The 27,913-nt window shown below is 47.7% G+C and overlaps 2 protein-coding genes across 2 annotated transcripts; both read right to left on the minus strand.

Annotated features, from left to right (window-relative positions):
* Nucleotides 1-66: 66 nt before the first annotated feature.
* On the minus strand, nucleotides 67-5,755 carry KNSTRN (kinetochore localized astrin (SPAG5) binding protein). The gene is made up of 8 exons (XM_054199987.1): nucleotides 5,619-5,755; nucleotides 4,476-4,608; nucleotides 4,084-4,140; nucleotides 3,755-3,854; nucleotides 1,954-2,068; nucleotides 1,589-1,650; nucleotides 1,382-1,456; nucleotides 67-496 (listed from the first exon to the last, which is right to left on the minus strand). The coding sequence occupies exons 1-8, from the start codon at nucleotides 5,680-5,682 to the stop codon at nucleotides 365-367; spliced, it is 738 nt and encodes a 245-aa protein (XP_054055962.1). The 5' UTR covers nucleotides 5,683-5,755; the 3' UTR covers nucleotides 67-364.
* Nucleotides 5,756-7,520: 1,765 nt separating this feature from the next.
* DISP2 (dispatched RND transporter family member 2) lies at nucleotides 7,521-27,614 on the minus strand. The gene is made up of 8 exons (XM_054200533.1): nucleotides 27,535-27,614; nucleotides 18,898-19,344; nucleotides 16,530-16,559; nucleotides 14,287-14,410; nucleotides 13,202-13,317; nucleotides 12,627-12,745; nucleotides 11,568-11,665; nucleotides 7,521-10,937 (listed from the first exon to the last, which is right to left on the minus strand). The coding sequence occupies exons 1-8, from the start codon at nucleotides 27,612-27,614 to the stop codon at nucleotides 7,521-7,523; spliced, it is 4,431 nt and encodes a 1,476-aa protein (XP_054056508.1).
* Between the last annotated feature and the right edge of the window lie 299 nt (nucleotides 27,615-27,913).

Below are 27,913 nucleotides of genomic sequence, written 5' to 3' on the forward strand. Positions count from 1 at the left end.
CTCCGGTGGGGCGGGGAGCTGCTCAGCGGTGCGGCAAGGGCAGTAACGGCGCGTCTCCTCCTTCCGACACGTTTAATGGGTTAAAAACGGGAATAATCACAACGCGGGGACGGAGCGGGCCAGACGGGCCCTCACCGGCGCCGGGTGCGGCGAGACAGGGCAGGTACAGCCCCGGCAGACCTGGGAGGCGCAGCGGGAGCGTTCGGCACACGGGCAGTCAGCCCTTGCTGCCGCTGTCCCCCAGAGCCATCACCCGCTCGGGGTTTCAGACCACCAAACGTAAGAAGGAGGTTGGTGAAGTAGAGACTACCGAACTAAGGGTAAAACATCCAAAAAGAGAGACAATGCAGTCTGTCCTCGTGCCTCACATGGCCAGGAGCAGCTCCAACTCATCAAGTATTGCTGAACATTCCTTAATTTCCCCTTGAAAGGAGGAATGCTTCTCCAGGGACTGCTGGCTCCCTTCTTCTGCTGATTTCCACTTGGCCATCGCTGTCTGCGTAGAGAAGTCAGCATTTTACCAACACCAAAGTACCAAAAGCAGCTCCAACTAAAATACTTGAACTATTTAGCAGAGTCTTGTCTGCTAAACTATGATTAGTCTCGCCTGACTGGGATGTCTTCTACCTTGGCTCCTTGAAGAAAATGGCAATTTATCTGTGACCAAAGTTTAGGAAGTCTTATATAATAGCAATTTCATTAATTAGCTCTTAAGCTTCTTACCAAGGATTGTAGAACTGTAATTTAATGACTCTTTTGGTCATTACACAGACAATATTATTGAAGCTGCTTGTGCTTGCATACTTAGCTCCCAGAGAGACTACCCGGGGTCGCTGGTCTGCAACACTTTCCAATTTGGATGAAATCTCCTGAATTCCAGTGTGACAGCCAGACTGTGGATCAGTGCTCTGCCGATCTGTGGATCTTTGCTCTGGGGGCTTACGGTCACTTGCAACAGAGTCTGGAAAACTCTCTCTCTCAAGAGGAGCTGGTCTAAGCAGAGACAGCTCCATTCCCAGTACCAATATCCACCTTTACTTTGGAACTGATACAGCCAAACTTGAAAGCTGTCAGTCATTAACATCACTTCCACCTTCTACCTTGTTTCAGGTTCAATTGTACACAATACAACTTGAAATGACTGAGATGAGAATTAATGTTGCCCCACCATAAACTTTGCTTTAAGCCCTCTATTTAGAAGAGGAGCAACACATACAGTTTCCTTAACACACGTAAAGACAAACCGTCTGGTTCGTTTGGAGACTAGAGCAATGCCAGGAGGAGCAAAATAACCTTCAGAATCTCACTCAGCACCAAGTTCTCATTACCTGCACCAAGTGCTCATGACCTGATTGAGCCTGAAACAAAGTCACAGTCTTACCTGAAGCTCTTCGTTTTCCTTTGTGGCTGTTTGATTAAATAGCCTCAATTCTTCTATGAGCTTCTCGGTTAACAGCTGAAGAGCCAAAAGGAAAACGCTTTAATATAATGCCAACAAATGCAAGTCTCAGCAGCTGTTTCCAGGGCAGTGGCACAAAAACTTCTCCAAGCCCATTTAACCCCCTTCGCTATTTCAAAATTTTCTTACCGTTGTCTGCTTCTGGCATTCTTGTGTCCTTTCTTCCTCCTCCAAAATGTTGCTACCTGTAACTAATTTATGACATGCATTAGTGAAACTCTAACATACAGACAATTTTGCTTATAAGAACAGCTTTTCAAAGTAACTTTCTATAGCAAGAGAGAATAAACTATTTTCAAAGTTTATCCAGAACAGGGCCTACTACAGGAAGTAGTTTTTTCTCTTGAGCTAGAAAAAAATAAAATCCCCTGGAGTTACAGCAATATTTCCTTAATGAGGAAGCAGAGTCCAAATGTCTTACGAACAGTCACAAAAGGGAGGGAGCATTCTGAAGAACGAGTACCGGAATGGTATAAGAAGTGCTTAGTCCTTACCAGGATCAATGTTTCTGCTTTCTAAAATCACCATGCAAGTCTCCTGGAATTTCTTCAGCTTCTCAACTTCTTGTACCAGGCCTTCATTTTCCTCCTTTAACTCCTTGATAGTGCCCTGTCATTAACACAGGTTGTAAGTGAATCAAGTTTCCAAGGAGATTTTCTTCTCGTTAGTAATACCAAGTGTGATGCTAATGGCTTAACAAGTGCTCCACTAGCACCAGGAATCAGACCTTGCCCTTCTGTCTCTACCACCACAGCAAATGAGTCTGCTGTAGAGCCTTCCTCTTGCTTCTGGACAGGATTAATACATTTACCACATCCACATGTCACAGCAATTACTAGAAAAATTTGATTCTAGAGATAAATTCCTTTTAGGCAACCCCAGCATCTCTTTTCTTGTGCTCCCTCTCATATACATAAATAATTCAAAAGTTGTATTGAGGAGCATATGAACACCTGGGAGGAAAGGGCATCTTAGAATCTTTAAGCCGCAGCATTATCCCCTACACAGTTCAGGCAATTGGGTAAGCTGATCAACCCCACAAGTTCAATGGGATTCTCCAAGAGAATCGATAAGCGTGCGGATTAGGGTGATCCAGCTGATAGTGTTAGAAGCTTTTTGAACACGTCATAGGAGGTCTCAAAGGCTCTTAAAGAAATCAAGCTGTGAGATAAGAGGAACAATCATCTCACAGATTAGTAACTGGCTGACAACTAGGAAACAAAATGAGCTTTTACGACCGAAGGTTACCAGTAGGGCCTCTTGCACATGACAGAAATTGCGCCAAGTGTGTCCTAGAGTGATCTGTAAGAGGAGGTGAACAATGAGGTGCCAATTCTGAATCTAAACTTGATTCAACAAAGTCAAATCTGTTTGAAACAGAATCCACTGAACAGTCCCAACTCTCAGCCTTTCCTCCAGTCCCGTAATCATCTTAGTGGCCCTTTGCTGGACTCTCTCCAGTACGTCCGTGTCTCTCTTGTACCAGGAGTCCAGAACTGGACACAATACTCCACATTTGGCCTCACCAGTGCTGAGCAGATGGGAAAAAACTTGCAGAAGAATACAAAGACACTAAAAGATTAGGCAACAATATGACACAATAGCGCAGGAAGAAACATTAGCTTATATGAACTGAGCTCCACGTTAAATATTCAGAAGAGAATGAGGTCACTGCCCCTCCGACTTAGTGCACAGCAGTGACCAAAATCCCAGTAGTGTTCTTCATTACTAAAATGAGACCATACACATTCCTGAACTCACATCTTCAATACTGTATGCATTTTCACACCACGCTATGCAATGGGTTAATAAAGCTAGGAGAGACTGGGCAAAAGGGACAAGGAAATTGAATAGCTTGTCTACCATATGTTAGGAGCTACAGAAGAAAAAGAATTAATAGACCTCAAATCATCAGTGGCAAGTGATTATTTACAGTTTCTCTTGATGTTGCTAGGAAGCATCTGGCAATGTTGAGGCTGTTTTAATAAAATTTCATGCGAGTGTATAGATGTGAACTTGAAATATTCTCCCACAATGAGTTTAAAATGGAATTAGAGCTCTTAATTAACAGTGATCTGGATGCATTATCCATCCAGATACATCTGCAGTTCTGCTGATTTCCAGGTTCTAGCAGACAACACGAGTTTCAGAGGAGAAAACCCAGCCCACTCAAACTCTACTGACTTCTGATGGAGACAGGAAAATGAGCAAGACAAAGCCTTTGATCTGACCCTGTAGGGATCAGAACGTAAGAATTATTCAATGATTTATTTATTTCCCTCCCCCTTTCCTTACTTGTGCTCCCGTTAGTCTGGAGTGTAGCTGCTGTTTGGCTGTTTCTAACAGCTGATTCTTGGTCTTCAGCTCTGCTTCTAGCTTGTATCTGTTGAGGGGTCTGTAGAGTCAAACATCAAAGATACAGGGGCAAAAATATCAGTGTTACACACCTTCTCTTACACTTCCACAAACGCGCTCTTTTTTGAAGCATTTGCTCTAGTTTCTGACCAAGAGCTTTAATCAGCAAGCTTGGCAAGAAGGCTGTAGATGGGTGAGAGCTCATCATAACCTTCCAAGAGGGAACATTACTGCATGACAGCAACTAATAGAAATTTGAGGAAACATACCCTCTTGCAGCTGTCTTTTTTGAAAGCGGTTCCACTTTCTTGGCAGATTTAGGCAACCTTAAAAGACAAGTAAAATACAATTACAAAAAGATCACTGTATTCTTGCAGATTAATTTGAGGGTAGAGGAGCACTGGCACAGGCTGCCCAGAGAGGTGGTGGAGTCTCTGTCTCTGGAGATATTCAAAACCCACCTGGACACATTTCTGTCCAACCTGCTCTGGGTGCCCCTGCTCTGGCAGGGCGTTGGACTAGATTACCTGCAGCGGTCCCTTCCAATCCCCACCATTCTGTGATTACCACGTCTGTCAGTTTGACAAAAACTGCAGAGTGCTAAGCCATCTTTAGGACATTTGCCAAGTAACAAATCCATCAATATTTCACTTTCGTTTACCCTTGGTTTGTAGCTTTGAAGACACCATCTGCTGGAATGTTTGAGCTAAAGTTAAAATTGGGATCTTTGTTGAACTCTAGATCTGGTGTTTTGCCGACGCATTGTTTCTTTGAAGGAAAAGCCATTTGCATTTCTGCAAGAAAAAGACAACAATGAGAACACTAGAGTCTACAAGATATCACCATAATACACTGAACTACTGGATCTCTTATGCCTTCAATTTGAGGTAAATCACAATTATATCTGGCTAGAACGGAGACTTTAATGTAGCAGCAACTAAGGGCAGTCTTCAAACTTTACCCAGGATTAAGGGTCCAGAACAAGCCACGGATAGCTCAGTTGGTAGGCAGTGTTAAAACATAGTTACCAGGCTGGTACTAATGAGAGGAAGTTTGAAAGTGGTAACACAGGCAGGATAATAAAGGAGGTCTCAATATCAAGCAGACAGCATGGCACAGGGCTCCAGGCAAAGCGTTCAGTGCCGGAAGCAAAACAAGCACAGCCCCCTTGAAACTCTCAGTTAAGAGAACTTTGTATTTCAATTCACGCTTATAAAACAACACTATAGAGAACTAGCTTTCTATGTAAAGTTTGTTCAGCTTTAAAGCACAGCTGTTTGAGTATATAAAGCTTTGTTCACACAGTGGGTTTAGGAGTCTTTTTTTCCCCCCAAGGTAAGCATTTTTCAAACAACATACCCATAAGCACATTGATATTACAGTAACACGGGAGTTCCCACTGATATAGACTAGCTCCCACGTTTTTAATGTTAAGCCTGGGTGTGTCACATTTCCAAGCTGCTGTAAGTAGTGCCAAAAAGCTTTTATAAGAGCGAGCCTCTGAAATAAAATATCTTTACCCTCAGCAGGCACCACCTTCAGTGAGGGGAGATACAGGCCCTTGGGCCCGCACCAGATTGTGCCTCAGCGGGCAACTGCCCGGGGTGCACGCTTAGCCAAAACAGCGTTAGTCGAAGTCTTAGAGACAAAATAGTTGGATAAAGCCCGTAATTAGACTTTGCAACGGCCACCACAGGCCAAGGCGGCACTGGAGCTCCGCGCCGGCCTAACCCGCATCCCAGCGCGCCGCTCCCCCACGGCGGGGCGGAGTCCTCTTTCCCCCCGTCCCGGGGCGAGTACGCACCTGCGGGCGGCCCGGCACGGTAGGACAAGCCGTAGACGGGAATGCGAGAAGTTCCCCCCTCCATATCCCGCCGCCGCCGTTTGAATCGAACCCGCCGTCAAACGGTCCGGCGGCGCCGCGCATGCGCAGAACCCGGCGGCGCGCAGGCGCGGAGGGCGCCCGGCGGCGGCGCGCGCCCTTTCCCGCCCCTTCCCTCAGGGGTGGCGGACGCGCTCCCTGGGCTGGGGGGATGTTGCTTTTTCCCCGCAGCCGCCCTCAGGGCAGCCGACAGTCGGCCGGGAGGGTCGTCCCACCCTCCCTTCCTCCCGCCGCCTCGCCCTGCGGTTTGGGCACTCGAGGCCTGGAGCCCTCAAGGCCTCTGTGGCTTTTGGGTGCGGGGGGCGCTGCGGGCCGTGGGCCCTCCCTGATGTTCCCTCAGGGGGCTGTTGCTGCCGCTGGCGCCTGAGGCGGTTAAAATCGCCTTTCCAGCCTGCAAGGAGAAAGGGTGCACGTGTATAAAATGTTTCCCTACTTTATTAAATGCTGTTGCAGCGTTTTCCAACCCAGTTTTTAAAATGGGTGAGAAATCCCTCCAAAGAGTCGTGGAGGCAGCTCCCGCGTGGGGAGGATTTCTGTCAGTGCTGGCTCCCAGCCCAAGGATGGCCCGGTTGGCCGAAACACCCACCCGAGCACCCAGAATGAAAATGGCACTGTGAAAACGCAAAACTGAAGTACCTTGCATATTTCAAGCATTCAAGCATTTACTAGCTTTAAAAGACATCAGGCAGTTGTGGCCCATCTCCCAGCGAGCTGTGAAAACCACTTGTGGGTGTCAGAAGGGGCGAATCTTTTTAAGATGTGTATTTTCCTCTTGCTGGTTATATTGGAAAATATATTAGGCGCTTAAAAGATGAAGAAAATGAACCACAGTGTTCCTGGTGAAAACGAAGTATCACTCAAATGTAGGAAAGTTTGTCATAAGCGTTTATTTTATGTCAACTTGTATAGAGAACGTTTTCTCTTTTTAAACAGATAAAGGCAAGGAAGCGCTTGTTTTCCTGTTTGTTTCTGGTAGAGAAAAAATGTAAAATTCAAGATGCACCAGATACGCAAATTTTAAAAAGTTACATGTTTGTGGGGAATGCCTTGAGTGGAAACAAGCTATGAAGACGACACACAAAAGCACTCGAGTCACTGAGGGGACGGGGACGCTTTTCTCAGAGGAGAAATCTCGCACTGAAAACCTTTGGCAGTACTAGAATTTCTTCTGATAAAACCAACTGAAATTGTTACTGAAAATAGATTTGGGCTGGATTCTGCAGCCTCCTCCGTGATCAGTATGAGACTGTATCAACTCAGAAGTCTCGATAAGATTTTTTTGTATTTGAACTATTTTTATGAGATCCATGAACCTGGACTTCACATAAACCAGTTTCTGATTGAGTAGAAAATTACTTTCTTTTATTAACAATACACTCTTCACTTGATATCTAGACTTTCAATAGTTGTGGGTTTGAGATTTTTTATTTTTATTTTTTACATGAGCTCTCTTTCTCTGTTGTTAAATATCTGTTAAATATCCCCATTATTTCCCTCCTATGGGACCATGACAAGAAAACAAAATCTAATCACGTTGTAGGAAATGAGAAAACAGGTTTACTCAATAAGTTTTGCAGTACAGCTGTGAATGTGGCACCAGACACTGGAAAGTCAAAGGGTTTGTACTCCATCAAGATTGATCTCACATCCTCTCACTAGTGTCAGATTTGCTGGTTCTGTGAAAACACAGGTATTTGCACAGCTGATATACTAAGAAGTAGTCTCAGCTCTAGGAGAGGTGGGAGGAAAAGACGGATATTTACAGTTCCAGGGAGATTTCGACTTCCCCTTTCCATAGCGGGACAGTTTGTTTTCTGCAGAGTTTCAGCTGTTGTAACCAGAACTTTGTGCGCTAGATCGTTTGATCCAAACATCGGGCATGTCTGGTTGGCTGTTCGGTAACACAACCGGACCTTCGCTCCCTAATCCGTATCGGTTTTTCCATGAAGAGCTGTTCTGCTGCGATGCAGCTGGAGAGATATCAAAGACAGTCTCCCTCAGGTCCAGCCGCAGGGTATCCCTCTTGCCGTTCAAGTAACCTCTCTCTGTTTGACTGTACGAATCAGACAGCTCTAAGACATCAGGACAAGAACTGGCTGATTCAGCAAGCTTTAGGCCTTGCTCAAAATCACTAATCGACGTCTCACTGGAGATGTTGAGCATGTCGAAGGAGCTGCCAAGAGAACAAAGGCATCTGTGAATTTTGTAGATGTCAGCAGCAGGGAGATGGCTGTTGTCTGAGGTATAATCCGACTGCTGCTGGGCAGTGTCACTAGAGCACTGTGATTTATTGAGCTGCCCTTCTTCTTTCATGCCAGCCGGCTGGATGTGGTCCAGCCCAGACCCATCCCAAGCTTTCGGGCCGTATTTTCGACATTGACAATCTCGGCAGAGTCTGTCCCTGTGAATTTCTGCTCCTGAGCTGCTGTGCTTGTACGGAGAGGAAGTTTGCAAGGCAGGACACTGGCACAGGTCAGCCTGCTGGTCTCCAAGGGTCTCCTGCAGATTCTGTCTCTCTCTGTCTCTCTCTGTCATTCCTATCCTGGGGCATCTGTTATCTTCAACCTGCGTGTCTTCAGAGAGCACTGACGGCCGGTTGGACAGCTTGCTTGTGGAAGTGCTGTTGTCAAAACTGTCACTGAGTTTTCTGGACAAGGGCTGGAGCTCATATTGCTCGTTTGCAGTGTTGGACTCCTGGACCTTCCGCAACCGGTTTTGCTTCTCACTCCCCCCACAGGCAAAGCTTCCATTCAGCCCGGAGTCATCGGAATAGTCTTTCATGGTGTGGGCACAAGGCCAAAGGATCTGCCCGCAGTTCTTCTCTGGGCCGAAGAAGCAGCACAGTGACTGGAAGAAGAAGCTGGCAAACCCACAGCTGATACACTTGATCATCATGATGAATATCCCCAACTTCCTATATGCCAGGACCGTCGCAGGCAACATAATGACCCCTGCAGCGAAGAGAGCAGAAGCTGCCATGGCTGTGGCACAGCTCATCTGCTTGAGGGAAAAGGCCACTCGGCTCAGGCGGTCTGAGTGGGGGCACAGATGATAGGAGATGCAGTAGTTGACGGTAAAGTCAACGGAGAGACCTACTGCAGCTGAAATGAAGAGAGACTCCACTGCGTTGAGCTGCCATTCCAAGAGGACTAAAAGGCCAACGGTTACCAGGACAGTGCCTGCAATGGCAGTGACAGAGAAAACGCTAAGGAGAACGTTCCAGGTAGTGAGCAGCAGCACCACAAAGGAAATAGCTATGGAGAGCCCCATGACCACCATCGTTTCTGTGCTGAGACTGTGCTGGAGATTGTATAGCTCTAGTTTACTGGTAAACCATCCATTCTGAAGCCCCACGGGGGCAGTTTTCATTTCCTCTGTTACCCAGAGGTTGATTTCCTCATAGAATTGTTTGGCTTTGCTGTAGTTGAAGCTATAGTGATAAATAGTTTGAAACTGCAGCACTAAGGCAGCGAGATTTCCCTCCCCATCAAACCTGAGGCCCAGATCGTACGTTTCTGCCCCTTCCCGGCCTTGTTCCAGGAGCATCATTTTGATGCAGTGTAGGAAGACTTCGCTTCCATAAGGGAAGGAGAACTGGTTACAGCAAAGGTTGAAGCTGTGGTCTCTCTGGGAGCACTGGCGACTGTCCATCCACCTGAGGAACTCCTCCATGAAGCACACAGTAGATTTCTGCTCTGCGTCGGGGTAATAGAAAGTTTTGTTCTTCACTTTTTGGCAGAATTCGAGGAGCCACTTCTGGGCATCAGGGTTTTGGATTGTGAAGGTGATGTCTGACACCAGGGTGCCATTGCTTTTTGGATTGAAATGGTCCCCGTTATCCACGGGCAGAATGCCCCAGACTATCGTGACAGGCATACGCTGCCCTTCTCCATGCTCCAGCCTCTCAAACATGAACTGGTGGCAGTACTCAGAATCGTACCTCTCAAAGGGGTGGCTCAGTCTAAACACCTGGACAGATGATGTCTCGAGAGTCGGGAGCTTGAGTTTTGGGTTGGAACAGGAAATGTAAGCACCTCCTATCGCTAAGGCAGCAAACCAGCAGATCCAGATGTACCGAAACTTGATGACCCCACAAGGCAGAAGCTTTTCAAATAGCAGCTTGGAGGTTTCAGACAGCGTGTTCTGGAGACCCCTGAGAACATAATGGAGGGACAGAGCGACTCTCTTGTGGCCGGTGTTGTTCCAGTAATCTTCTGGCTTGTAAACGCAGGTCGTTGCTATGTAGCGCTCGTACAGCACAGCCGAAGAAGGGAGCCAAGTCATCATGAATACCAGATTCACCAGCACGGAGGTGCCCATGTAAATAGCAAAGCAGCGGATGGCTATTATATTGCTAATGTAGCTGGCATAGAAGGCAGCACCCATTGTGAAGCACGATGCCAGCATGAGATACGCAAAATGGTGCATGGTTTGACTCACCCACTGGGAAAGCCCAGCGGAAGGGTTCTGGCTCTTGCTGAGGTTCCAGAGGTCGAAGAAGACAAAGGTGTGGTTGGCACAAATGCTGCTGAGAATGACGACTGCTGTCAGGTTTACAAAAGGGAAATAGGTGAATCTGAAGGCCACCTTGTACAAGAAGTAGGAGATCATTAAAGAGCTGACAACAGCGAGCAGGACCATCAAGGTAATAAAGACTGAGCGTAAATAAAAAGAAATGCTTAGAAAAATAGCTAATATTGCCAGGACTGGATACTTAGTATCCAGTAAAAGATAGTGCTGGAATAGTTTCTGTTTAAGGCCCAGGTCCATTCCAGTGATAGATGTATAGTTATCAAACAGATCCCAGGATTCAAGATTGTCTAAGTAGATCCCCATCATAGATGCACCTTTCCTTGTAGGCAAAAAGAGCAGGCTGTATTTGAGAGATGGCACTTGGTACTCCATCGTCTGGGGACTAAGAAAGTCTCTGTCGACCAAGAAGTGAAGAAGCTGGTAAATGGCATTGAAGCGGGTACATTTCTCTGGGACTTTGGCACACTGAGAGTGTTTCTGTCTCGCAGACTCAGGGCCTATGCAAGACGGAGTGAGGATGCCTTTGTGGTAGTCTGGAGCACAGGCACGAAGGAGGGCCAGGGTATGGGAGATGTCTCCTTGGGTTATGTCCAAACAAGATGACCTGTTGTACAGGACTGCAATGTAGTTCCCCAGAGACCAGCTTGGGCAGCATTCGTTGGCTTCAGTACGTTGGCAGAGGTCTCTAAAGTGGACATGTGAGCGTATCTGAAAAACAGAGGAGGGAGCATCATGTCAGACCCTCTCTGCACGCTTCATCTTGCAGCCCCATAGTGCTCCTTGCTCTGTGCAGTAATCCTCCCCTCCGGGTGTACAAGCCATGGCTTGCCATCCTCCCAGTGACGAACTGCAAGTGCTACAGTTACTGAAACATGCTAGCCTTTTGCAAAAATTAAACCCTGCCCATTATTTATATTTTATAACCTCCAATTTGAAAATTTGGATCCTATGGCAAGCACAGCTAATCCAATTAAATTTGCCACTTGCAAAACTTGCTGTCACAGTCTCCAAGATGACAGCTCCATTTCGGTAATTAGGTTCTGCTGCCCAAAATTGTCAGCAGCTTCTAGTGGACCCCTTTGGCTTCTGGACCAAGCTCTTGTCCAGTGTTCGTTTATTCTTGTTTAATGGCAGCTGCAACTTTGCAGCTGGACTTTAGTGACAGGTGGAATCACCTGTGTATTGCTAAGTAGGTAAAATGCTTTGGAGTCCTCTAGGCTGAAACCTGTTCTGTAGCTTACGTTATTTTTTGTCTGGCTTTGTTTCAGCTAGTGGTTAAAGATTACGGCAGCCAGAAAAGAGTCAGCATCTATATACGTTCTTCCTGACATTACTAACCTTGTCTTGTTCAATTTGACACATGGACTGAATAGCTTGCAAGTTCCATAAACTCCCAGCAGTCGTGGACATAAATACCAGCTGGGAATAGCTCTTTTCTGAAATAAAGAGGAAGAAAAAAAAAATTAAAAAGGATTAGGTAATGAAGATGAATCAGGCAGGCTGTTTGGAGTAGACTCTCTGTGCATGGAAAAAAAACATATATGTTGCTGTCTATACGACTGCTATGGAGGACTCCCTGAAGGGACGCAGGGCACAAAGACAGTAGTTTGTCCTGAGTGGTACGGTCTGCCGTGTGTGATCTGACCTCTGCTCCTCGCCCATCTGTCAGCAGCAGGAGAGCAGTGTTGGGACATTTTCAAAATACTCTCTCTGCGGTCAGCAGGCTTTTGGTGAGTGTTGGCGTCTGGTTCTGCACCCCTCGTACAAAGAGAGGGGCTCGAGTTCAGCCAGAAACTCCCAAGGACCTGAGGGTTTGGTGTTTGACTAGTTTCAGAGGTGAAGTAGAGGCAGGGAAGGGAGTAGAAATACCGCATTCTACTGAGTAGAGTCCATTCTGAGACAAATTTTGGGTGTCTTGGAGTTTTCCTCTTTTTTTCTCTCCAGCTTTTACTGCCACTTCCATTTTCAAGAAGAAAAGAAGGAACAGGGAAGGAGTGGAAAGAGAGAGGGAGTGGGAACAGAGAGGGAGTGGGGTGTATGTCACTTTTTCAGAGTATTCACTTTTGATATGGGTAAATTGTGCAAACATTAGTCCTTTTACTGGTGCTTTTAAGGCATATTTCTAAAGGGGAAAAAGAAGTATGGCAGAAAGTTAAGGAGAAAGAACTCTACTCTTCTCCAGAATTTCAGAACAAGCTTCTTCTAATCACTCAGTTATGAAGTGCTGGAAGATCACTTTCCAAAAGGTGGCACAGGTTTCACAGGGTGGTATTGTATGCGCTGCTTTCTTAGAGCACTTTTAGAACATTTCCCTGTGTCCTAAACCACTTTGACAATTCTGTGAGCTGTTGAGTTCTGGGTGTGCAATACTTATGACCCCATCAAGATTTCACTCACCTGGGGGACCACAAAAGAAACCATCCGCTCCGTAGATTTGTTCCACCATTCTCCGTGTCCTCGCTTCTTGTTCTCCCTGGGCAGCCTTCTGTCCTCTGCTAATGCCAATGTCATCATAGCTAGCAAGAGATCAGATTATTTGTGTGACTAGAGATCATCTGGCTATGAGTTATGTTCACTGACAGGGCTCTGGTGCCACACATAACACTGCTGCAGCAATAAAAGGTGTCATAGTCTTGAGAGAGCACTGCTTGGATGGCAGCTTTCAATATTGGGTTGACTGCATGAAACTAAGTGAGAAACGGCATCCGCTTGTGTAGACATGCTGAGTCGCCTCTGCGGTTTCTTAAAGGTAAACAGTGACGTGAATGCATGAAGAGTTTAGAGCCTAATTCCCGGTTTCAAGAATAGGGAGCCCAAGTCTGCTGCAGGCAAACGGCCTTTAAACTCTCCAGTGCCTTGATCACTTTTAAGCGTAGCATATATGTTGTAATTCACATAGGTATCTTGGAACATCGAATCTGTAACTTTACAGCCAACATCCTCCTCACACCCCCATAACCAAACTTAAATACCTTTTCTTCTCAGCATAGGGAGAAAGGGAAAAGGTCTTCTTGTAGCCTGTGTGGCTCTCTACATTCCTCCACACAACGAGCTTTCTGCCAATGTCAGTATCTCGTGGCTCGAAACCCTGCAGCCAAAGAAAAGGGTTTTGTCATCAGCTTGCATTTTAGCTTAGCTTAGCTCTCCTTAATCCTTCTCCTTGACACAGAAACTGTATGAGATTATTACTCCATCTTGGAGAGATACACAAATTGAATTTTCCCTGGAAATATTGCATCCCAGAGCTGACAGAAAGAAATATTTCTCCTTTCCTTTCCTTTTTGGGCAAGGATGGCTACAATTCTCTCTCCCTGATGTCATAAGGCTCTTCTCCTCCTCTTCAGGTAAAATAGTCACTTACAGAAATGGGAGTAATTTTCCTCTTCCTGGACAAACTCTAGTCTATTCTTTCTTTCTCAGGATTTTTCCATTAACGAGAGACAGGGATGACTTTAGAAAATGTGGGATTCTGCATGGAAAACAGGACCCTGTGCAGCAACGCTTGGAACAGGGCAGCCTCTCCATTTCAAGAGCCTCCCACACAGGCTGTAGGAGCCAAAGCCAGATCCTCCATCCAACCTCCGCCCAGCCTAGCTAGTGCTTTTGGGCAGCGCCAGCCTTCCAGCAGTGGAAGGGGAGCAAAAGGAGCAATCCCAGTTTGTGCTGGCAGTGTCTCCATACAGGGTGAGGGCAGTAGTGCGAGTCCACAGCACTGCTGAGAGGTGGCTGCCGCTGGCACAGGCTGTGCTCTTCCTGTGGTGTCACAGAAACAGCGAATGCTGTGCATTACTCTGGCACATTGTGTTCATCCTGAAGGAATCCTGCTTTGGTTGCACGTTGTGAAGATGTGGGTTAAGGACAGCAGATCACTGATAAACATGGTCATTTTTGCTAGCGGCTTTAATGTCCTTCTTGATTTACTGTCCTGCCTCGCCACCTCTATCTGCAGAGAAGGAAGGCAGCATAGGCTCATTTCATATGGCAGAAAGAATATATCACTGGTTGGCCCGTGGATTTTCCTTACGTTCATGTTGACGTATTGTCTGAAGGGACTTACCATTAAGGGTTCTGAAAAGTCGGGCAAATTTCCAACAAGCAGGCCAGCTAAAGTGCACACCACAGCTGTCACTGAACACAGCACCAGGACGGCTATGGGCCACTCCGCGATCATTTGAGAATAACTGGAATCAACAGGAGAGAAGAATGCAGCTGTGAAGGCGCTTCTGCTGTTAGCACAAAACCTGCTGTTGAACCACTGTAGTGTTAGTAAAAGGAAGTAAAAGAATTAGGGCTTTCTGGTTTGAGCATTTCTTTATTGAAAAGCTTAGAGGCTCTAGTACAGCTATTAATGAACATATTATACCTCCAACTGGATGCTTGCAGGCAATTCTAATTAACTTGGGTAATTACATTTTGCCTCCGAACATTTTCCTGCTTTTTCAATCAGAAATAATAAAAACCAGACTCTTGCATCCTAGGGCAAAATGAAGCTTTAAATATTTAACTTAAAAGATTGCATTTAAAAAGACCTTCTTCCTTTTTTAACCCATCGTGCAATGTAAGCTAATGGCTGCCTAACAGTTTGGCCTGTAGATTTTCGACCTATGGACCCTGGAGAGTCCTTGGGCTATTCTGAAGGGTCCTCTGAAGATCACTAACTAAAGCAAGTCTGTTGGCATTAGTCTAAATTCACTCACTATATAGGGGTCTGCCTTACTGTTGGGAAATGAATGGACATCTGCACAGTAAAAAACAATGGAAACCACCGATCGGATGTGTGACCGGTGTTAGGATTGACAGCAGCATTCAGGGAGTGGACAGGTGGCTTCAGCATCCACAGGATGAGGGAATCTCACCCTGCTATCAGCCTCAAAACCAAATGCTGAACCTACAACACGAGCATTGTGAATGCAGCAGACCAGTTTTCCTTCGGGGTTTGGAGAACACATACAAGCCCAGAGGCCAGGGCTGTGCCTGGAACACGTATCAGTGTGGAATGGTGGCACACATATTTTTAATGACATTTCTATGCAAACAAAACCCTTCCAGAGAACCAGCTTACTCTGGCCAAAACTCTTGCCAGTTACTTTTGTTCTTAAGATCTGGCCTAAAATTTTCCATCCAAGGTCTAGTTTTCTTTTGGGACAAACTGTGTCTCCTATAGGATGATCTATCGGAGTTACTATCCCATGATTTTTTACCAGTGCAGGTTTTACTGCCTCAAGATTTTTGTCTTCCTCAAAAATATCTGTTGAGATATAAGATACCGGAATGGGTTCCTGCTCTGCTTTGTCAGGTTCTAGGTAGTTCTTCTGTATTCTGATGTATTTCTGAAATATAAGAAATTCTTTGTTCAAAAATAGTTGACAAATATTTGAGCTTCATGGGGAAGTGCAATAGTTATGAGCTTTAGAGCGGCTGTGCCAGTGCGTATCAGCCTCAAGGTGTAATGTTCCTGCTTGCCTGCTCTTTTGCTTCTCTTGCCTCCAGCTTCACCCAGTCAAATAACGCAGCTATTCCTCGTAATTAGAAATCATCACAAGCCCTTCAAATAGCTTTCCACATGACTTTTGGTCAGGCCTGGTATTTTTTTTCAATTTAAGACTGCTTTATCAAGTTTGTTTTCATAGATGAAGTCTTTGCTATGAAAATGAACAAAAATTGCCCTTCACGCATTAGAGTACATAATTTCTGGAGGCTGTTTTGGGTGATTCCACGTCAAATTACCAGGGGAAAAACAAAAAAAAAAGAAAAAATAATCAGCTGCAGTGTCTGATGATGGAAGATACCCGAACCTTCCAGAAAAAATAGTTTACAAAAATCAGCTTTTAAACAGAAGTTGAAAGCAATCAAATTATTTTAATTTTGAGAAATGTATTAAAAATCCTCTGTCTTTTTAAAAGGTGAACTTATGTCATGGGTGGGCTGTCGTTCTGATTGTTCATCTGGTGGGCCAAGCTGGATTAATCCTATATCGATATAGATATAGATATATACACATGCATATAGAATTGTTATATATATCTCAAAAGCTATTGTATGGACTAGAGCCAGGCACCTGCCCCAAGAACAGCTCTGAAGACAGTGTTGCTATTCATTAATGCAGGTTAAATTGATCTCACAAGCAAGCAGATTTTTCCGCCCGGATGGGAAGCCCTGAGCGGGGAGCGCTGCCCTTGCCTCTGAAGCTGTGCTGGCCAGGGATGTCACCAGCAATAATACCTTGCCTTTCGTAACAGCTGGGTGGGAGAGCAATGATAATAGGGTAGAAGGACTGGAAGCTTTTGATATTAAACATACCTTTTTGGCATCCTGAAAGCTTTGTCATGTCTGCAGACAGAAAAAAAAAAAAGGTGTGATCATTTATTATTTTCCTACGAGACACAGTGCTGTTCATGAGCGAGGTCACCCTGTCAGGGGCTGTAGAGCACCAAGCTGAGCCATTGCTGCAGGAGTACTGGCACTGTGTGGATTAGTCTAATGAGTAACAGAGTCTTTCCCTCTCCTGTTGGCATTTTAACCAAACAGGATGGGAAGACACGTAGTCACTCCTCGGTTTTGCCCCTCTAAGAAAACCCCGTGGAAGGTAATGGACATTAGCAATGTAATCCCATAGAAATCACACCACAGCTCTATCCATGAAAATCTGTCTGTTTTAAGCACTTTTCTACTGAATTTTTAAATTGTGTCTTGACAAGAGCATACCTCTTTATTAAATTTCATCTGCTGGACTAGCAATGCCTGTAGATAGTTTTTATTTCCTGTTCAGCTCAGCAAGGATTTTCCAAACAGGTGGCTCTCATTTGTTTCCCGGGCCCTTCCAAAGACAGTGTTCGTCCAGTCTAGAGGAGCAGAAGCCCAGTGGAGCTGCTGAAAACATTTCACCAGGGTTTCCTTCACAGAGGAGCATTTGTCATTCCTAACTGTAGGGCTCTGAGGAACGAACTTCCCCAGAGGGATCCAAGGTTACGTTTGTTAATGAATCCCTAAGAGCAAGCTTTCCTCTGACAACAGAAAAGCTGCACCTCAGCGGCTCACCATATCTGAGGCACCTTTCATTCTGCTCTCTGTTTCCACTGAAATGTCCCCACGGTCTTGGGATGCAACGCAGCTTCCAGCAAACTGCTCCCAGCCTTGGCTTCCTCCTCCCTCCAGAGCCATGCCAAGCTCAGCTCAGCAAGTGCTGCCTCCTCCCTTTGCTCTTGGCTTAAACTGGGAGAAGGTGCTGCTGCCCTCGGACATCTGCGTGGGGCAGATGGCCCTGCTCTGTCCCGGGCAGGCAACTGGTGACCTTGTGGCAGCGTATCCTTCCTGGCAGGTTGTTATAAATGGAACAAATGAAAAAGCAACGGAGGAGAGTTTCCCATGGAAGAGTCACTCTCAGTGGCATGCGTAACAAATTCTATCATGTTTTCCTCATCACGCTGATGCTCTGTAGATTTGGGAGAGAGAGGAGCAAAGAAAAATCCTCACCAGATTATTAAAGAGAGGTCTCTCTGGCAGCACAGTGCCCATCCTGTGCTAATTCTCTCACAATAGCTTCTCAAGCAGATTTGCTTGGATTAAAAACCCCATTCTAGCATTATTATGTTATCACTTTTCTGTCTGCCAGTGCTGCACATTCTGCCAGGGATTTGCAATCCAGCTGCGTTTCCTACTTAAATAACCTGTTACGGAGATTGTAGTTGACAATTTTGTTGATAGCATATGAGCTAAAAGGGATCCAGGCTCCATTCCTCTGGCTGCAATTGCTCCACACTGCAAACACAAGCAAATTAAATCCTCTGTTAATGGCTAGAAAATGAGACCATAAAGGGCTTTTGCACCTAACCCTGCACCGCTGGGCAAAGGCAAGGAAGGAATCCTGTGCCACCTTTTGTCGGACTTTGGTGGCTACTGCTGTGGTAGCAAAGGGATCGTGGTCTTTGGTGCCCACAGTGGGCTCCAAAAGGCACAGGCAGCAAGGACAGATGGTGCTGGAAGGGGCAGAGGCTGTAGCTCAGGCTGCTGGGGATGCCCATCCCTATGCATCCTTACAGCGCTGCCCGAGAAACATCCACCACCCAAGCTCTCCACGCAAGTGGAGTTTGCCCGATTCTGTCACGGACAATACAAAATTTACACCCTTGTTGCTGCGCAACCTGGAAAACCAAATAATTGTCCCCACTTTTGTATTTCTCACTGTTCAGCTGTAGCCAGTGCTTACCCTCTGCTGCCTCTCCCTTCCAGCACAGGCAGCAGCTTCAGTGGGGGAAGAAAAAGAAATTACCTCTGATCTTATCACTAATAAACTCTGCCAAGATAAAGGATTAGCCAGCTGGATGTCTTGGAGTGCAAAAGGAGAAAATACAAAGATCACAGAAGATGGGCATTATCACAGCTGCATGATCTAGGAGCAACCTTGGCTTTATCCAACGAGTCACTTTGAGAAGCAAATCCTGCCTCTCCTGGGGTGGGAATGGCAGCTCTCCGTACACCCTCCACAGGGCCGGCAAGAGCAGACTGGATCCCTGCGTGCATTGTGGGGCAGCTGCCATCCCAAACTGAAGAGGAAAACCATGTTTTGTGCATCCTCACTCAGAGCCTCCTCATCCCCTCCTGCTTCCCACCCAAAAGTTCACGAGATGCTTTTTGAAAGCCCCTGAGCCACTCTCCGCCTGCCTCTTACCTGACTGTTACAACGTGATGCTGCACCGGCCGTCGCTGCCTGGGGGACCACTGTTTCCAGGGGGTTTCTGAGGCCTCGTGGTGGGAAGGTGGCGTGGGATCACCGCTGGAAAGGTGGGAACACAACATGGGCCTCTCACCGTGCCCAGGGAGTGGGGGGAGGCCATAGCTGCCTCGGGGCTCCTGCTGGTTGCAGGGGTAATACAGGTGATGCTGCTGCGAGTCCTGGGAGCTCGATGGCACCTGGCCATTGGACTGGGTGGAGACTGGCCCGAGCGTGTGGCTGGAGGAGGGCAGGTGGTCTCCCCCCAGCCTGGGGGATGCAGGAATGGGGCAGTGATGGACTGGGCAAATTCTTTCCCAGGAAGTGCCACTGTAGCTGGGCTCGGTGTTCCCAATCTCTGGCATGGCGAGACAGGTCTGGCAAGGTCCTGCATTTTGTTTTTCTCTGTGAAGGAAAATAAAGGTATGGTAAAACAACAAAGCAGTAGAAAGGCCATGCAGGGAAATTGCATCCTGCAAACTGGAGACGCTCAGAGGCCTCCCACATAACACAAGATGTAAAACTTTGCCCACTATTTGCTGTACCAAGAGCCATTCTCAGGGCTGAGCTGGATTATGGTTTTTATAAAGACATCCGTGACTCAGTCACTCCAACTGATGGTGTGTAGCTCCAAAAGTTTGAAAAATTGGGTAACATTCTCTCAAACAATTCTCCAAGATATTTCACTGTGGAGGGAGCAGAACACGCTGGCTGGTGATAACGGCAGGGTCCTGACTCAGGACCACAGAGCAAACACAGAGATCTGGGGAAACAGACACCAAAGGAGACTGCATGTGAAGAAGACGCTCAATTATCTGCGCTTCTTGGGAAGATGACTTTGATTGCGCTGCAGAAGGACTGGCTCTGCTCCACCTTGGGATAAGTAGGAGAGTGAATCATCCCCGGCACTGAAAAAACGGAACAGTGAACTGTTCAGTGAACACAACTGATGGCTGTGGCGGTGTAAAAGGGGCTTCAGCCTCCAGCCTGGCACATGCCCTGACAGCTCCCAGGTCCGGCAGATTCCACTGGGCTCTTCAGGATCGTTTTAGACATAAAACTCCCAAGGGTGTCAGCAACAGATGTTACTGGTCTTGGTGTGTAGGAAGGGGATGGGCTAGGATCTCTCAAGATCTTTTGAAGCTTGACTTTTCTCTGACTGCTCAATTTACTGAGACAAAACATTTGCAGATTTGTCGTGGTTTAGCCTCAGACGGCAACAAAGAACCACGTGCCACTCGCTTGCGCCTTCCTAATACAGGAAGAATCAGAAGAAAAGGCAAGACTCTTGGGTTGAGACAAAGGCAGTTTAACAGAACAGCAAAGGGAACAGGCAAACAACAACAGTAACACGGATAGAGGAATATACGAACACGATTACGGGACCGCCGCTCCCCGCCGCTCCCCGCCGCTCCCCAACCGGACCCGGGACGCCCCAGCCCGCTCCAAGCGCCGACTTCCTGCCCCCTCCCCTGGCAGCTCAGGGTGGGCATGGCTCACATGGCATGGAATACCAGGAAAAATTAACCCTATCCCCGCCGGAACCAGGACAAGATTTCCATTCCCAAGCAATGAGGTCTCTGCAGGATACGCTCTCTTCTCTCCAAGGAATTAAAAAAATTATTCTGTTCCTACAGTTCTTGATTTACGCAACCTGAGAGGTTTTGCTAGCTTGGGGCAAGTTTGAATAATACTTTGAAGTCTGGTTAGTCTGTGTGACACCAAAACCACCTTCACACACGGTAGACCAAGGTCACACTGACCCCCAAAATGCCTTAGGAATTGCTGTCTCAGGAGATGCAGCTGGCCAAGGCGTCAGGGAGTTTCAGCAGCACCCCGCCATCTGGAGCTCGAAAACAAAGCACAGTATGGAAACACCAGTAGTCTCTGGTCCTTGTTCAGGGCATGTGCCATGGTGTCTACAGCTGACTTATATGTCTTCCTCTAGCGTCTGCAGTTGAGGATTAAGTATGATGAATGATTCAGGCCAGCTAGAATCACAAAGTGTCTCAAGTCATCAAAGAGTTATGAGTGCTGGAGCAAGACTACAGTGAGATGAATTTTAGCCTGAGGCACCTGATGCGACATGGGAAAAAATGAAAGCAAAATGTTTGAGAAGGGAATATTTTTGAAAATTTGCGGAGTGCCTCTCATTTCTTTTTCAGATAGCCACGGAAAAAGACGGAATTTTAGCAATCACAAGTCTCTGGAATTGCACCCAAAGTTAAATGGCATAATAATATCAATGACAAAAGGGAATTGAAGAATGCTATTAGCTCAGTAATGCTTGAAAATTGGTATTCTTTCCAGAAAGAAGACCATATTGGCCTTGGCAGCTTGTGCTGTGTACTTTCCAACAGCAATTGAGTTTATCAACACTGAGAAACTATATTTCGTGATTGTACAAAATGGGCTTATTTCATTAAAATCATCACAGCAGAGTGATGTTTGTGGTGGCGGTTATACCAGTGGAGACTCACGTCACAGACATCGCACTCAGCTCTACTTGCACAGCGTACCATTCCAGGGACTAGGAACAAAGAAATCTTGACTGCTTAGCCACCATCAATGCTAATTTTAGCTTTTGAGCCAGAAGACAGCTGCAGCACCATTACAGACCCGGGTAGCACCTTCATGGGTCCTCATTACAATGACACTGACTTCAGAAGCAATAACTGACGTTCAAATGCAGATTTTCTGACGCTCGGGCTGTGCAGGAGGGGGGAACTACATGGGAGATTTTATTTTGGGTCATCAAATTCCTTTGCTGAATATTTTTTGGTAGTGGCCAAGGAAGGAGAGAAGAAATGGCAAATTGATGTGTATCTGTGTAAGTGAGCTTCTTTGCGTCCTTGGAAGAGGCCGTACACCCAAAGAGAGCAATGTCAGACAGAATCTGCACAACCGTTAACGTTCCCTATGACAACAGATATTCAAAGTGGCTGGAAATAAGTCAAAGTTTGCAATGAAGCAGGTGCCAGAAAACCAGCAGCCAGATGTGTGCACACCCCACTGAGAAGAGGTTGTCCCCAGCAGTTCCAGTGCTGGGTTGCCTCTGCTCTGCAACCCAAAATACCAGTGAGACCTTGACCTAGACCAACGTAGCAAGAGGGAGGGCTGTTGGCCAGAGCAGGAGCTCCTGAACAGGTTGTGACGATGATATCCCACTCACCCACAGAATTTATCAAACGAATAATATCAACCACACTGCCTGAAGTCCTCGCTGTCCTGGCACAGATGGATTAGGGGCAGGATTACCCAGCCTTTCAAGCACGTGATTTGTGTTACAGCTCTATATAAAGATAGTTTACAACAGAAGACTACAAATTTGTCACTGGTGTTTATGAATGCAATACATGAGATTATGAATCAAATGCCAGCAAAGCTGTTTAGGAGATGTCATCTCAAGTCTTCTCTGGAGTGGTTACAGCCTCATCAGAGCCACCCCTGTCCTGGGAGGGATTCAGCTCTGCTGGTGCAGCACAGGGCAGCTGCGCTGCAGACAGGTGAAAGAAAGATTGCCGTCTGTGGTAGTCAACATATAAAATGACATCTTTAATTAGTCACTGCCCATCTGTACTAATTATAGAACCAACCTGACTGGGGGGTGCTACTCACCACATCCCAAACACACAGGGTTTGGCTGGGAGTGCTGACCTGCAGAGTCCCTCTGTCCCCTCTCTCAGGCTGAACGTGTAATTCTTCTCACTCTTCCCACGTGTCCAGTCACTGAAGTGCAGGGACGTCTTCTGTGGGGTTCGTAGCTGTGCACTATCAGGGAATTTTCATCAGAGCCGGGATTGTGGTAGGGTTATGCTTTGGCAAGGTCTAGACCTTTTCTCACTCCCTTTTTGATACCTCTAAGTTACTGTTTTCCCTCTACCTTGATCCTCTTGTTTTTTCTAATTCCTAAATTTCCTAATTTAAGTGGTTTTCTAACACTTAAATAGGTGATGGTTTCCTACAATGCATAATAATTCACAGAGACACTGCTGCTCTGACAGCTTGGGCTTTTGGTATTCCCACATCTGTACAATATTTTTTTTTTTAAAAAGCAAAACCAAAACTATTTTTCATTTAAACGCCTGGATCTGCATAGGGGATTGGGACCAGAGGCTTTTTGTAACTAAATTAGTCTGATGGTTTTACTGCCACGTCTGCCTCAGCTGATGGTGAATATTTAACGCCGGCCAGGACAAAAAGACTTTCACAAAACACACTTTGACGATGGGCAGGGAGATGCAGGAAGCAGGCAGTGAAGAATTCCTTCTCCATTAAACCCCTCAGCTACAGAACCTCCTGGTGGGGAAAGGAGATGACAAACTCTTGGCTAGCGCAGATTGCCTCCAGTTTTTAAGCACATACGCTGATGTATTTGATGTTAATATTTCACTTGAAAGCCCATTCTTCTTGTTTACCATCTTTGCTGTGAAATACTGTCAAGTTCCATCCTTCCCCCGCACGTTGTCTCTTAACTCAAACCCCTGCCTGCTCAGTGACTTCATATTTTAGAATAACTTGGGCTCGTTCAAATCATTCACTCGTGACTCTTCTTCATTATCTCCTTTTCAGACTGGACAATTACAGTTCTGTCAGTCGCCCTCCGGGTATGAGTTGCCTTGTGCTTGCCTCTCTCCAACTCCACGACGATGTGACCTTGGTTATCCAAAATCTCCAGGGAAACCTGGAGCTCACAAATAATGATGGGTTTGGATAATCACTGCTGGCAGCTCTGCAGAATTCGAGTCTTCACTGCTACACTCCCAATTAGCCATAGTGCTAGCAGGCTTAACGTTTGATCTGCTGAGGTCTGCACCAGAGATGGAGGCTGGTCCTTGTTTGCCTGCAACCACATCACTGTTACTTTTCTGGGCCTGCAGGACCCTGAACTATGCTAGAAAAATGGTTGTGGGGGAGTTTGTGACACCTCTTTACTGTCAGGCAGAAGAGGTGGGCAGAGCACCGCACTGGGCTCCGCTTGCCACGCTGACACTAGCAAAGATTAACATCAGGGGAAGCGAAACATTTTTTTTAAATGTTCCTTCCCAGTCTGGAACCGTGTCAGATGCTTGACATTTTTGGGACTGAGTGGACAGAAGTGTCCCAGCCACAGAAAAGCCAACAGGGGCAGCCTGACAGCCTCCATTTTCTTCTTCAAGCTCAGCTGGATGCAACCAAAGAGATGCTGGGAAAAGAGGAGCTGTAGGGCAAGGGGTAGACTGGAGTTAACTGCTCCTGTTACCCATGACAAGGAGATGCATTTCTCACGCTATTTGCTTCCCCATCTCTTCCTTTGAGATGTCTAGACAGTATAATAATCCAATTTATGGAACTACTCGAGCCACTTGGAGTGCAGCAGTGCGTTTCTGAGACAAGTACCAGGGCACAGGCAGTCCTCCATGTGGGGGAACCACCAAAAGGACTGAAGCTTCTTCTCACCAGAAACCAGGCAAGATTTCTAAGGCGACAGCTTTCTGCCATTCCGCCTCTGCTGGGCCGCGGGGCAGTGGCAGGCACTGCAGAGTCTGGCAGGAGCCAAGGGCTGAACGCTGTGAGTCCCCCCCAATGCATGGGCTATCTCCCTCCCCCCAGAGACCAGCCTCCCGCTGTGAAGCTCAGACTCTGCCCCGCAGAAGGTGTCAGCAGGACACGGCTTTAGCTGCCCACCTCCCCACCAGCTCAGCACCGCAGCCCCAGCCAGAGGGTTTGCTGGAACCACGCCGTGTCGGCTGCCTGCCCCCAGCTCCTTCCCCCTGGGGATGGCGTCGCTGCCAGCACACGGAGCTGCACTCGGGCGGAGGAAGGTTTGCGGGGCAGGGAAATGAGAGCATGTGGTCACCATCCCTCTCCTCAGCCACTCCATCTCTGTGGCACGTCTCGGGTCTTGCTTCCCTCGGAGCCACACAGCAGCAGAGCGCATGCGTCTCTGAGAGAGCAGAAACGGACCAAAAATATTCCGCGTTTTGAAGGAATGGCTTCTTCATTGTCTGCCTAATGCCACCCTCATCCCAAGAGTATTTCTATAAGCACTTCCTTTTTTTTAATAGAAAGCATATCTCACCCTCTGCATACTAAGGAGAGGATCAGGAGAGCAGCACTTTGCATATGAAAGATGGGAAACACCTACCAAGTGAATGGAGCTGTCTGATGCCTGAGTCAAACCACAACTTCTCCTGTTGACAGAAGAATCTCAAGGGGAAACAAAAACAAGCAAGAGAAAGGGCAGGAGTCTGTGTCTTGACTACAACCAGAGCCCTTTTTCCCCAGGAACCTTTGCTCAATTAGAGATTACGCACTGCAAAATTTCATTCATAAAAAAGAAAGTGGTTTTATTTTCTTGCCCTTTTTTTCTTACTCTAGAAAGGTTTTGCTTGCATATCAGCTGTATAACTTTTCCCAAATGAAAAAAAAATCTTTCTGAATTAAACCCATGTGCTACAGGTCAGCTTCCATCTAGATTAATGGCTTTTTCTTTGAGAGCTGCAAATGACTTTTTAAGAATGGGGTTTTATAATGGAATTTAAATAGAGGTTTTCTCTTTGAACGTACCACCAGCAAAACAGCAGTGGAGCTCTCGAGAATAAAGAGCTCCTTTGCTTGTGTTTCCTAAGGAGCCGAGAGTGCCATTGCCCACGGATTAGGGAAGGGTTCAATGCATTTCGCTCTCGCCTCGTTATCTCGCTCCCCTGTCTGGCTGACAGGGAGAAACGGGCACCTCCCGAGCGATTCATCTCCTCCTTAGGCTGGGTGAAGCCCTCCTGCACCGAAAGATTCCTGGCTAGCTGTGATTTGTTTTGCTTTTTCAGTCTAGCAGCAGGATAGTGCATATCCTTGAGAAGACCTACAATCTTTTTGTTAATGAGACTCCTGAGTAGGTTAAATCATCATGAAAAATTAATGAGACTGCAAAACACTGCTTCCCACGTAGTCTGCCAAGGAAAGTTTAGTTTTATAATCCTCCCCATTGACTCATCTGAAGAGCCTTGCCTTTACCCCCGGCAGCTACTGCTCTGCGGTGCAGGTGTGTGTGGTGGGATCCCGCCAGCCCCAAAGGGCTGAAGATCCGCTCCCAGTCTCCAGTGCCAGAGCAGGACTGGGTGCACTTTGTTCTGTCTACACCGGCCGTGTGAAATGCGCTGGCAAAATCATGTTTGCTAAGCCTTGTTTTGAAGAAAAATAAACAAATGAAACGAAAAGAGGAAGGAAAACAACACCTTGCTATCCCAGTCTGAAAAAGGCCAGAAGGCAGGCAGTGTTTTCAAACACCTGTATTTTTCTGATGATGAATTGAGCACTGATGATAAAGAGCATCAGCTGGGGCCAGAGGATGGGGACTAGAGAGCTAAGCCTTTAGTGGCTCTATAAGGGGCCTTGCATAAAGAAGCATTTATGTTTACGCATGCTCAGGGGTGAGAGAGCTATCTTCTTGTACTTTATTGCATACATTTTAATTTCTGAGTGAGCAGCCTGAGTGAAATTCAAAATACACCTGTTTCAGATGGCTTAAGTCATCTCTGTAACTTAACTCTTACAGGCCACAGCATTCCTTTCAAAAGCCCTGTTTGAATGCGCAAGGATTACTCAGGCAAGCAGAGCTAACAGGGCTTCAGCCGTAGCTCTGACCCCACTGAATGCCCGAGATTTAAACCCCTGCCGGATTGTGTAGCAGTCACTCAGCGAGCACTGAGCACCACAAGCACACTGGCCTCTGGCTGAGATCTTCAGAGCTGTCTGAAGAAAAGAGACTGCACCGTTGGTTCCCCCAGGCAGGTGGGGATGTCTCAGCATGGAAATCCTGTATCACACCGAAGCGAAACTCTCTGGCTTTCAGAAGGAATTTGAGTGCTGCTGACCTCAGGGTGCACTCTGGCCAAACAGAATCTGAAGAGCTCGAAAGATCTGCTGCCTCCAGTCTAACAAATGGCAATGTGCTTGCAAATTTGGGGATGGCTCCTTGCCCATGATTATGGGCTTGTTGACGTTTCCACAAAATGACAATGCTTGTAGCTGCCAACCTGGCTTAAGACAGCAGGTGAGGGAGCATATGGCGCAGCGGGGAGCAGCTGAGGGCTGCAGGGGTTTATGGAAGAGATCTTTGGAGTGAAAACCGTGCTTGCCCCGAGCCTAGCGCAGAGAAGACTAAAACATGCTGAACTTCACCAACAATAGCCCACCCGTCTCTGCAGAAGGGAGAGCTCACCGTGTTGCAGGATAAAAACCTGCCAGGGAGGCCGAGCCAGGCCATTGTCCCCAACAGAGTGGGCTCTGCATGGTGTGCCTGGACCAGCCCAGGCAGCATCCACATCGCCCAGCCCCAACCGAGGGGTGGGCAGCTCGGCAGGCAGCCAGGGGCTCTGCCCGCTCTCCCGCTGGGAGGACGGGACACACCTCAGTGGGGCCGGGGGGCTGTGCCCAGCTCCGGCGACACCCCGGTGGCACCGGCCACCTCCACACCCACACAGCCGGGGGTGGTGGCGGTGCGGCAGCTCTCACCCGCCGGGACGCCGGCTCGTCCCCGCCGCACCGGGCACAGCCCTCGAGGGGAGGGGAGCCCCCGCGCCCCCGGCCCCGCCGTCGCGGCCCCCGCGGTCGTACCTGGGCGAGGCGGTGCGGCGGCCGCGGCGGGTCCCCTCGGGCCGCTGCTCCCGGCGCGGCGAGCCCGGCGCGGCCTCCATGGCCGGCGGCGGCGGCGGGGCGCTGTCCGCAGCCCGCGGTGCTGAACGCTCCGGGCGCGGCGGCGGCGGCGGCAGCGCCCCGGCGCGGCTCCGCGCGGCGCTTGCGCGGGCGCGGAGGCGGAGGCGGACCCGGCGCGGGCGGCCAATAGCCGCGGGGCGAGCGCGGGCCCGGCGCTGCCGCTGCGCCCGGGAGCGCGGCGGGGGGGAGGGGGGAACACCGATATCGGGCTGCCCGGCGCCTCCCTCCGCCCCCGGGGCCAGCCCCGCTCCGGGCAGGGTGCAGGGCGTGCGGGGCAGGA

The sequence above is a fragment of the Rissa tridactyla genome, chromosome 4 (genome assembly GCF_028500815.1).
Source record: "Rissa tridactyla isolate bRisTri1 chromosome 4, bRisTri1.patW.cur.20221130, whole genome shotgun sequence".
Classification (NCBI taxonomy): Eukaryota; Metazoa; Chordata; class Aves; order Charadriiformes; family Laridae; genus Rissa; species Rissa tridactyla.